This window comes from Canis aureus, chromosome 37 (assembly GCF_053574225.1).
Source record: "Canis aureus isolate CA01 chromosome 37, VMU_Caureus_v.1.0, whole genome shotgun sequence".
Taxonomy (NCBI): domain Eukaryota; kingdom Metazoa; phylum Chordata; class Mammalia; order Carnivora; family Canidae; genus Canis; species Canis aureus.
Window position 1 is genome coordinate 11,962,720 of NC_135647.1, and position 12,282 is coordinate 11,975,001.

Sequence of the window (12,282 nt, forward strand, 5' to 3'; positions counted from 1 at the left end):
CTCCACTACGTCCAAAGACACACACTGTTCCCCCCACAGCCCCCTATCCGAGAGACTTAAAATTCCCTATACAAAAAGAACCCCAGATTATTTCAACACATGAATCTCCAAAGTGAACCTTAAAACCCTTTTTACAGTGGCCACAATGTAATTTTCACTCACACGTTAACTATTTAAAACAGAACAATCTCCTGACTTTTAAAAAAAATCAGAAGTCTACTCTGTGTATACATGCAGATATGTGTATCTATAGATAAGTGTACATTTCTTTCCTTGACTCCTAATGGCAGTGACCGTGGTCATTACTTGCTTCCCTCAGAAAAGGTCACTCAATTCCCTCACCTCATCTTCAACCTTCATGAAACATTACAATGCAACCAGGTATCTGCTGCCCCTTCAACACTCTGCAGCTCACGTGAAAAAAGAATTCCAGGGGGCTCAGCGGTTGAGCATCTGCTTCGGCTCAGGTTATGATCCCAGGGTCCAAGGATCAAGTCCCACATCAGGCTCCCTGCAGGGAGCCTGCTTCTCCCTCTGCCTGTCTCTGCTTCTCTGTCTCTTGTGAATAAATAAAATCTTGAAAAAAGAAATTACAGTAAGCTCGGTGCACAGTGAATGAGGGTAACTTTTGACACTGGAAGGTGAATCATTGAGAAAAATGCCTAGTGAACCAGCAAGTTCAAGCAAGCTGAAAAGAAGGAAGTGAGGACCCAACTGCAAGTGGAAAAGCAGACATGGGATTAATTCACCAGATTTGACTGCAATGGTGTGATTTATAAGAAATCTATATTTGGTCATTAAGATATGTATTGGAGGGGCACACCTGGGTGGCTTAGTCTGTCAAGCGTCCGACCCTTGGTTTCGGCTCAGGTCCTGATCTCAGGGGTCATGAGATCAAGCTTCATATTGGGCTTCCCACTCAGAGTCTACCTGGTTATTCTTTCCATTTACCCCTTCCCCAACTCGTGCTCTCTTCTGTATCTCAAATAAATAAATAAAATCTGTAAAAAAAAATTTAGCTCTCACTCATGATTCCTGACTCACAGCTCCCCAAACCCCGGAATTTCCTAAGCGTTGAGAGTGATACTGAGGTCTTCTATTATTTTTAGTGGGGGGACCCTTTGGAAAGTACCAGCAGAACCAACCATGTGAGCAATGGACTAGAACTTTCAGCCCCAACCCCCTGACCTCTGAGAAGGTGAGAGGGGCTGGACGAGGATCAGCCAATGGCCAATGACTTGGTCAATCATGACTTTATGATGTCACCTGCATAGAACCCCAATAGGGTTCTAAGAGCTTCTGGCCTAGGAGACCACGGAGATGCAGAGAGTGGTGGGCATGGGGAGGGCGTGGAAGCTCTGTGCCCTATCCCCATACCTCAGCCTCCAAATGGCCTTTGACCTGTATCCTTTATCATATCCTTTATCAAACTAGTGAAGGTAAGTGTCTCCCTGAGTTCTGTGAGCCACACTAACACAATCAAACCTGAGGGGAGGTTGCTAGAACCTCCAGTGTGTAGCTGGTGGATCAGAAGTCCATGTAACATCGTGGTGTATCTGAGGGGGGATGAGGGGCAGTCTTCCAGGACTTAGCCCTTCACCTGTGGAATCTGATGCAATCTCTGTACAGGCAGTGTTGGAGTGGAGTTTAATTCTCAGGACCCTGATGATGACCAAGAACTGATGGTATGTTTTGGAGGAAAGGGGAAACTCACCTGCCCATGCTGGAACTGGGTCCAGAAACCCTAAAAGATGGATGAATTCACCCACCCCAACACAGTGAGAGAATATAAAATAGTATCAAGGAACCACTCTGATATCCTATCTTAATTAAATATATTTCTATCATATGGACACAGAGACCAACCAAGAGGAGTCTAATTTCATGTCTTGTTCATTTACTCTCAACTCATATTAAATCAAAAGTAAAAACAGAAAATACCATCTCAAGAATTCAAACAACAAAAAAAAATCCCCAGAGGTCTGCTTTCCAGCTCCATTCTACCTCAGAAAGCTCACCCCCCTCTGACTCCACCAGCCAGGAGCTCCAGGATGATACATTTCCAGTATGTTCTCTGGAGTTCTCTCTCTCACCATCGCTGCAAACTCGGTAGATAATAAAGTTCTTAACTACCGCCAAATCACCTCCCTTCCTAATTCCTTTTCTATTACCTCCAGCCCTGGCTCTCCAGGCAGCAGTGAAAAGCTGCTCACCTTTGCTTCCAATCGCCCTTGCGCTCATGTGAACCACTGTCTGTTCCCTACGTCTAGCCCCTCCTCCGTCCCCAAAGGTGATTTCCTGGCTGGGCTCCTTGAACACCCGTCATCTCTCTTTTCATTTCAGACAGCTCGCCTACTGAAGGAATCATTCTGAACTTGATCTAATTTTATCTCATTTCCACATCTAAGACCATCTACCGGTTCCCATTCTCCACACTGGAACTGTTCCTCCTGACCAGCAGGGCATGCTATCAACTCCATTCAGCCACTCCCTGTGACTCTGTAGAGTAATATCCTGTCCTAATGTCCCAACACACAGGTGGGACAAGCATCCCACAACCAGGCCACATGCCATGGTTCATGAATGGCCATGGCCAAGTTGATCTATATACCTACACCCGTATTCCAACCCATATCCATAGCTCTCTTCCAACTATCAAGACTTCCTGAGGATCACAGCTGCAGGGGGGAACCTTGTTCAAAGGTTAGACAAAGTGAGGTCATCATTTTGTATTCTATACTGCGAGTATTAACCTCATCTCCCCAACTTTAAGTTCTTAAAAAGAGGGTCACATCCTCTACTATACCTGCAGGCCTCCTAAACACAGTCCTAATCAAGAGGCAGGACAAATAATTGTTACAATGACAAAGCAGATATGCTCAACAATGGTGAAAGCCAGACACCTCCCTATCCCATCTAGCCTGTGCTTGGCCGGAGCCTCTATTGCCCATGAAATCCAAAAACACAATGGGAGCTCAGTGCACGGCCCTGGAGGGAAAGAAGGAGACATCTTCCTTTGCCTCCATCACTGACTGACAGCACTGGTTTTCTGCCCCTGACAGGGGCTGGCTACCTCAAGGGGTCTCTGAGCCCTAAATGAATGGGACACCTTGCATCCTAACAGAAAATGGCCATAATACCTCCTGGTCCCCAAACTCCATGCCTGACTCTCCTCTCCTGGCCTATTTTTCTTGCCTACTTTCCCAGTGGGTCCAAGTCCTCCTACCAGCCCTACTCCTGCCACATTTCTCTCCCACCCACTCATTCTCCCAGCTATAATGCCATGAGGAACTCCCGGTACCTTGTTACCTCTGGCCAGGCCATGATCTAAAATTCCAGCCTTCTCATATGCTCCCCGCTTCCTCAGGTAGCTTCACTTTATGTAATCCTCACAATTGATACCAGCTCTATCTTTTCAGAGCACAACCCCAATTAAGTCACTTTCTTGTTGAAAAGCCACTGAACATTTTCAACGGCTAACTGACTTAAGTGGATTCCTCACTGATATTCATTCCTGTCCTCCTCCCACACACTGTAGCACTCAAGGGGGGAAAAAATCAGCCTGGTTTATAACATATGTGCATTTACTTGATTCCACATGCTCAGTAATGGTTTTCTTTTTACGTGACCTCCACCCACTAAAATCGCAGTAATTTTAAGGTGATGACAAAAGATTTTCCAAGAGATCTTCTTGGCCATCCCTGTTTGGATGTGATCTCTTCCTCTTCCAAATCCCATTATCTGCAGCTCTTACAGGACTGATCATCGCCTCCACAATGCAAGAATATCCACATCCATGTCTTAACCATCTGTTCATCTAGAACATACTCAGCTGCACTGGATTGTACTCACCTCTTTGCCCCGCTAGTGCCTGGCATCTACAGAAATGTCCAGAACCCATCAATCAGCTACGCAGCCTTCATCTTCATTTTCTATCTCAACAGATGACCTATTCCAGCTCTCTCGGTCCAAGCTGTAGATGCTAGCATTTTTTACCACAAATCAAGAATGGACCTACCATGCCCGTTGTGAACGTGCTTGTGGGTTTTTCCTTTCCTGGGGGTTGACTGGCATGAAGATGAAGCATTGTTGGTGGCTGTTTTGACGTCTTCCGTCTCATCGTCATCCTCCTCGACGTCCTCCTCGTCCTGAGAGCTTCCGAAATATACCATGCTGTTGGGCAGCGCAGGAGAACCTGGTGGGTTGAAGAAGACGGCTTGTGAGCACAGGCCTGGGTCCTCGGCATTACACGTAGAGACATTTATTAAGGTACAAACCTAAATCCTCATGCCTGAGCAGATAAAACAAAGCTGTTCATTTCTACTGCCACTTTTATTTTTCAAAATCCCCCAGGAAATAAAACTCCATCTGTGTCCTTTCAATGGATTTCAAGCAAAAATCCCCCCCAGTAGGAGGATGATGCCATCCACCAAACACAACAAATCAAAAATTTTAAATCTCATATGAATCATTGGGGGGGTGGGGGGTGGGGAGGGGGTAAGTTTTGACAACCACCAAGAAGTGAATTAAGCAAGGGAGGAGGAAAAATCAGTAATATTAAAAACACCTACTTACAACGTCAAGGAAGAGAGAACGGGCCTATTCTGAGGCATGCATTTTACCTACTAGATTCCATGAATTTAAGCAAATGAATTCAAAAATGAAAGACACACCAGGCAGAATAGCAGAATATGACATTTCCTTTATAAGATAACGGTCTTGTATTCACATTGAGGAGAATAAGAGATGTGGATCACCAAAAATCATAGTACATTTCGAAGCTACTTTGATATCATTATCAGGTTAATAGCATGTAAAATTATTAAAATAAATTCCAATACAAGACTAAACATGGATTTAAAAACAAAATAAAAAACCTCCTAAGAGAAAAACCTCACATCCCTGTCCTTTTACACCTTAATCTTCTACTCATGCCCCCAAATGTTTCATTTTTTGAATTTAAGATAAAGCAGCAACACCAGAAGATAAGGCTCAATGTTACAGAGACGCACAGCATAGCCCTTCTTTATCAAACAGTGACAATTTAGAAGATCCCTCAACTCACTGGTTATTGTTTAGGACTAGGGGCTGCTTAAAATTCCAGAGAAAATCTCCCAAATTAATTTCTAGCAGCAACGTCAATCTTTTTAAGCATGAAGTATTTTGGGGAGAGCTACAACCAAGTAGAACTATTAAGTGTGAAATTCATTTCTCCTATGGGCTGCTTTCCTGCGAATGAGCGCACACTCCAGTGTATCAACAAAGACACAAGTGATCAATCCGCTCTCCTTCCCAAAGGAGATCTCTAACTTCAGGCACAAAGGTTGAAACCATCCTGGTCCAGCTTCTGAGCCACGCAATTAAACAAGGACCCGGGAACAAGTAGGCGTGTATCAGGGAGCAGAAGTGGCAAATCCAATACCCATCTTGCAGAAATGCAAAGACCACACAGGCACCACCAAGCCCCCTTCTTTCTATTGCTGTCACGACCTTTTCTGAGTTTTAAGAACCTCGAAAATTATGTGGGTCACTCACACCACTGGGTAGAAACGAAACTCCAAAAGGATGTAAATGGCAGAACAGAGTTGGCTATGGTCTGACAAAAGTCATTACCCTTGGTCACCTCCCCTTTGATCATTTCCAATTAGAAGCAGGTTTCCAGGGCAGCCCCGGTGGCGCAGCGGTTTCGCGCCGCCTGCAACCCAGGGTGTGATCCTGGAGACCCTGGATCGAGTCCCACGTCAGGCTCTCTGCATGGAGCCTGCTTCTCCCTCTGCCTATGTCTCTGCCTCTCTTTCTCTCCCTGCATCTCTATGAATAAATAAATCTTTAAAAAAAAAAAAAAAAAAAAAGGTTTCCAATGGAAGGAAGGTTCTTATAAACCAGGAGCTACAGACAAAGAAAAAAGAAAAAAATAGCCATATTTCCCCTGGAACAACATACCTATACTTGTTCTAAAATGGTTTCATGGCTAGAACAAGAGTGACGAGGAAAAGAGGGGACCGTGCCCTTCCCAGTCCCCAACACAGAGTCGGCAATTAGGATTCACCACTCACCGCTGTGTACACGGTGGGTGCCTCCGTAGTCAACCAATCCTGGTGGATCTTTTGTTACCAAATCTAATTGTATAAGTACTTTAGACAAAGCAGGACAAACTATACCTTAGCATTCATGAGACAGACAAACGTTTGTTTGCCAGGCTCCTACTCATCCTAGCATATAACATGACGTAAGGCAACGTGTTACATGCTGTTTGGACAGACCTAGCAAGGACCTTTAATTCTTGGAAGCTCCAGACTCAATCATTAAACTTCCCTCTTCAGCAAAATGAGAGGGAACAAGTGAATCAGCTCTTCAAGTTCCTTCCATATTAAATTACCCATGTCTGATTTCTTGTGAAGAAGAGCTCTATCATGGATACTCTGACCAGCCTGAGTACAGCCTGAGTGTGGAGAGCCTGCAGCTCCCCGTGGACTCCACCACCCACCAGGGGCCAGCAGGGGAAGGAATATGCTGGTGGGGCTGTTCAGCCAGTCCCTCCAGTCCTCCAGGGTCTCCTCTCCCAGCAGGAAATGCAGCAAACTCTGCAGCCAAGACCATAGAGGAGTCACTTGGGGGGCGGGGGGGATTGGGGGTGATGGAGTAACATGGATAAACATGGTCTAGGTTTCAAAAAGAATCAGCTAAAAATCCAAGTGCAACATATGAAAAACAAAGCGTTAACTTCCGCTTAACAGAATCTGTTGAGGATTTTTTAACACCCAAACCTTGGGTGAGTAGCATGAACCAACTATCCCATTTCCTCCTACTCAAGATTTTGAAAGAACGGGGTGAACGCAGTTATGTTCCCAAGAACTAAAATGGAGAAGGTGTCTAGAAGCATCTAAGTTTCGTTAATATTCCTAAAAGAAGGCACATAGGGCCATTTCTTCCACGAGGGCAGCAAATAACCAATCTTTTGAATCCATCTGTTCTGGCAGCTTCTCAGCAAATACAAATCAACTGCTCTAACCTCCCAGGCATTCTAGAAGAAAGTCAGAGACTAACACAAGACACAGGTTAAGATGTGAAGAATTCGAGGACAGGGTGTCTCTGAGGAGCATCCTCACACTGAAACTCCAACTGCCACCAAGTCCTGGGGAAGCTGGCTCTGCAGTCAGGTGGGGAAGGAGTCCACCTGCCCTGAGTTCCGGAACTCAGTGATACATGCAGAGGGGCGTGTGCTTCTCATCAGGATGGCTGATCTGGACCCAGAGGCTAAGCATCATCGAAGAGAAGGTAACAATGGGTTCTCAAACCAGATGAGGAACGGAGAGGCCAATATGAGAAAGGGAAGGAATGCTTTTGAGAGAAGTGGTAAGCGGAAGGGAAAGGCTCAATACTCAGTAATAATGAACCTAGGGGTGGGAGCGGGGCGGACATGTCAGCCAATTACTCCAAGGCAAAATGATGCCTGTAGATCACATCCTCAGCTTGTACCAAGGCTCCCCCCTGCAGGTGCCACTCAACACAACCCAGCTCCTCCTGGGTATGGCCTTACCATCCTTTAGGTGGCCTGTGTTCACAAGGCCACTGCCAACCAGTAACCTGTCCACTGGGAGCAGCCTCGTGAACCATTTGCTATTGCCCATGAAGAACAGACCTCCCGAATGTTCCTGGGTACCCTCGTGCTCTTCCATTTCACTAAACTTCATAGTCTAACCGAAGCAAGTAGAAAACACTAAACCCAACAGAGCCGGTACTCTGTCACTATGTGGCTGCTGTATGGAATTGTTCCAAGACCCTGCTGGCATGTCCATTTGCAAAGCTAGCATTCAGATCAGGACAAACCAGGGGGGAATTGGCCAAGAGCAAAAGGAGCTTTCATTCGCATGGAGACAAAACCGGTAAATTATCCTGTTATTTCATGTCATGCTAAAATTAATCAAGGTGACAGAGAAATACTGTTATATGCTAATACTTGGAGAATAACCATATAACAACTTTACATATATAAGCAAAGGAAACAAAAAGGAACCACAACTGGTTAAAGGTGTTTGCATAGGACACATTTGTTCTTAGCCTAGATTCAAGCTCGATTATGTAATTTACTGATTAAAGAAAGAGGAACCTGCTAGACACAAAAAAAAGATGAAGGAAGGGCATTTTAAAATCCCTAACACAGTCTGAGTTATTTGTCACTAGTGAAAATTATCCAACATTCGCCAGGTTAAGAGGGGTGAATGTATTATATAATCATATTGACGCAGAGTCCACAGAAAGCTAAGTCAGCTAAGTCAGCATTTGAAAAGAGAAGAGTACATATGCTTTCAATGTTTTCATCGAAAACAGTAAAGCAACTTATAGATCCTGGCACACAAGAAGTAAGCTTCATCTCTAGGGAATTTATTAGGGAAAATTCTCTACTCCAAACGTCCCTTGAGGCAGACACTGGGAAAGCTCACTGTGGGTGTAGTGCTCAGGAAAACAGGACTGGAGCCACCGGGATGAAGACAGGGAATAGGGGGCTGGGTGGTTTGACAACACAAAAAAGCTTTCCCAGAGATCTTCCCTTTCCACAACAGGGCCCACCAGCCACCTGCCATACACCACCAGCAAAGACAGGAAAACCAGAGGTCTCTGAGAGCACTCAGCAGCCCTCCATTCTGAGCTCTGCCCTGCTGTTCTCAGGGTGGTCTCATCACACTGAGAGACAAGTGTCATCCCGTGATGTTAATTAACAACAGAGTAAGGCTAGTTTACCACACAGAATTATACAGCCTGTCTCCCTTACAAACTATAGTCCTAGAGATGGAATTCTTGAAAGGTGAAGGTTTCCAAAGATTTAAGGAATGTGCAGGATATTTGGGGAGAGGAGAGGGAGTTTTTATACCCAATACATCATAAATGTGTATTGAGCATATACAGTTTTCTCTTAAAATTACAGGCAGATTTTTCTCTTCTGATTATTCAAGTGCATTAGCAAATGTAGAAAAAAAATCTGAACTTGGATCAGATAAGTGGAATCGGGAGTACAGAATGCATGTGTGCTTTGCCAAAGCCGTATTTCATTACTTTTCAGAATTAGCTGGCAATGTCTCCACAATATTTACTGAAGTGAAAACCAAATGTTTTCATCTGGACAAAAATCAAACTGTGGTATGTTACAACCACAACAGAAATCATTTTAATCCAAAAGCTTGCTTTCTCTAATTTGGGCTGTGGTTTCTATAAAATTGGATTCTTCTCCATGAATCATAATCATGTACACATACAAGCCCTCCTTCCCATTATCTTCCCTCCCCCGACCAGTTCTTTATCTTAACAAGCTAAACATAGCTCAGTTCTATTTTGGAAAGACCCTACAGGGATTCCCTGCACGCAGTCATTTAGCTAGAGAATCAAATTCCGTAGCTTGACCTAATAAACCTGGCTGGCCCACTGGGTTGGCATTTCCTCGACTGATCTTTTGGGGATACATACATAGAATGAAAAGCAGCCAGGCCCCACTACCATATGAAATTTTACAGCAAAAACTTCAGCGTGAACTAGAAGGGGCTGAGTAGGGGGAAGGACAGAGGGATAGTTATTTACGGATCTCCTGAGGTAGAGGAAAGCTCAAATCGCCTACGTGGGAGAGTCAGAAAAAACCGCGGTGGCAATTGCCTGGGGTCATTCACCTCACCACGTACGCAGCAGGCGCCAGGCTAGGAGCCAGTGACCCGGACAGATCGGAAGTCTCCGATCCTGCATACTCCGGTTCCCCCTGCAGGGAACACCAAGCACACCGAATGTGGGACAAAAAGGCTGTGGGACAACCAGAACACACGGAATGGCAGTGTGTCTTTGGTCTCCTCCAGGTCGGCCTTTAGAATTTACCAGGTGGGAAGAATTCACAGCACGAGTTCCCAAACTTCACACTTCTGGGTGCCCTAAGATTATCTGCCATACCCAGCTTTTCCACGTGCTGTTTTCTGGAAAGTGACCCAACGTTCATCCCTATATTCTATCAGTAGAAAACGAGTACCACTTGTGTTAAAGGAAGGGTAATTAAAATTACAATAAAATTTTAAACCGTTGAGCTAAAGCCATTTCTGGCACCACCAGAGACACGTGCAGTAGGGCAGCGGGGAGAGCCCACCGGGCCAAAGGCCCAATTCAAAAGGCACCCCTAATTCCTCACGGGATAAGGAGCTGCCTATGCAGTGGGACTCCATCCTGAGATGGCTGTTCTTATTATGTGCAAATCCGAATCACTGAAGAAGACCCTCCATGGAATCCAAAATTCTAGAATGAAGTCAGGAGTCACGTGCCTATTCATTGTGAGACTCCGGTTTGTGTGTCTGCACAGTGAGGATGAGGTCTTCAGCTATACCAACTGTCCTGGTATATGGTCTTATCAAAGGATATGAGGTCATGTACGCAAAAGCACTGATACGACATCAGGCTCAATTCTCGACTTCACTGACAGAAACTTCAGAACTATAAAATCAGTCTGTCAGGTAAGTTCACGTAGGTAGGAACAAAAGCAACTTATTTCCCATCTGCTTTCCAGAATGGGGAAATCAAGGAGATTGAGAACAATAATCTACAGGAATGGAGAATATAACCAACTAAGTGAACTAACTCAACAGTTAAGATTTCTGGAACTGGCAGTGAGTGAGTAAATGCCAAGTAAGAGCTGGAAACCTTCAGCCACATGAAGGTCTTGTAAGAACAGGGAGGAAGTGGTGACAGCTCACCACCGGGCCAGTCTTTCCCATGCGTTCCTCCTCCGTTTTCTCGGGCGTGCTCCTCTGGGTACAGGCCTAGGCACATGTGCAGCCAGTTGTGCCGATCTGATCCCACAGCTAGGAACTTCCCCAAGGTGAGGGCACGTATCCTACCTGCCTGAGCCCTAACCCAACAGACTCAGCAGCAGACTCAGCAGCGAGAACCACTTTTCCTCCCACCCACACCCGCCCCCTCCCCCCCCGCCACAATTGTCTCTCCCGCTGATCTGCCTGTAGCAGCAGAAGACACGATCTTTTAATTGACAGCGGGAACCCTCCCTTTAAAGTATTTCCCAGGTGATCTATACAACATGGCTTCAAACATACATAAATACATATCCAACCAAACACAAGGAGGGCTTGTGTCCATCTGGCTCTGTCTCAGATGGACACACAGATCACGCCATACAGCAGAACATACAGATCGTACATACATACATACATACAGAACATACAGCAGAACATACATACTACCCCTAACCTACCCATCAAATTTGGTAGTGGAAGCAAGTTAGAAAGTAGCTTTATCATGGTCACACAGCCACTCTGAATACCAACATCTTTTCTCTCTTCATCATGCAGAACATCCACAAATCCTAACAGACACTGAACACTGAACAGGGTCACCTTGCCTGGGGGATGACATGCATACTGTGAAAATTAATAAAAGGAGACCTGATTAGAGTGGAGAGGCTAGAGGGTAACCGGGTACACCATCCATGTAAATTACAGTAACAAGTGTCCATTTTCAGGCCCCAACAGAAAACAGACCCCCACAGGGACAGATGTTTACTGCATGGCCTGTAAGAAATCCACCATCCCTGCTGCTCAGCCCCTGAGAAATGGTCCCCACTGTGAACTCTTGTTCTTCCCCAAAGGACTTTCATGCAAAGTAACCCCTTCCCACTTCCGCCTCCACAAAACATTCTTCTTTGTTGGGTTTGCTTGATGGTAGGCTGTGGTTTGTATGCCTGATTTGCAATTTCCTGCTACCCCCAAGTAAGTCCATTTCTGCTGGTAAAATAATTGAGTTTTAAGGTTAACAATACTGAGGACATTAGTGGTCTTAGAATAATGATGTGCACATCAGCAAACAGAACTGTCCTGACTTAAAGTTGTCCCCCCATCTACCTTCTCTAAATGGATTGGGAAAAAGACAGGAGATACTAAGAGAACCTCTAGAAATTAAGAAGACCAGAGACAATTGTGAGGAATACCACTGAATCAGTGCCAGGAGCCACTGGTGGGGAAAAGGGAGCCTGCTTTATCTTCAGGGAGGGCACAGCCTGGTCAGAGGCCAGCTGGCCTGGAGCAGGGCCAGTTCTGCAAGCAAAATATCTTGTCACAGTGCAATTAAAAGGGATCCATCCTTCCCCTCCTCAGTGCTAAAGAACTCCATGGTTTCCATATTTCTTCCTAACTAGCCTGATAAACTATCCTGGCAAATAAATTGCTTGCTCAGCAGAGCTCAGCCCTGTAACACAGACTCAACTGGAAAACGAAGCATAGAAGGCTGGTCTGATCTGCAGAA

At 45.3% G+C, this 12,282-nt stretch overlaps 1 protein-coding gene and 1 long non-coding RNA gene across 4 annotated transcripts in view; one reads left to right on the forward strand and one right to left on the reverse strand.

Annotated features, from left to right (window-relative positions):
- The window catches only part of JARID2 (jumonji and AT-rich interaction domain containing 2), a 260,932-nt gene that overhangs the window by 45,047 nt on the left and 203,603 nt on the right, over positions 1-12,282 (reverse strand). For all 3 annotated transcript variants that reach the window (XM_077885784.1, XM_077885786.1, XM_077885785.1), the window contains one exon: positions 4,019-4,195. In XM_077885784.1, coding sequence (XP_077741910.1) covers positions 4,019-4,195 — 177 coding nt within the window. The remainder of the gene's footprint in view (positions 1-4,018; positions 4,196-12,282) is intronic.
- Positions 1,298-4,382, forward strand: LOC144306347 (uncharacterized). Its single transcript, XR_013373415.1, has 2 exons — positions 1,298-1,439; positions 3,945-4,382. It is a non-coding gene; the product is annotated as an uncharacterized LOC144306347 (long non-coding RNA).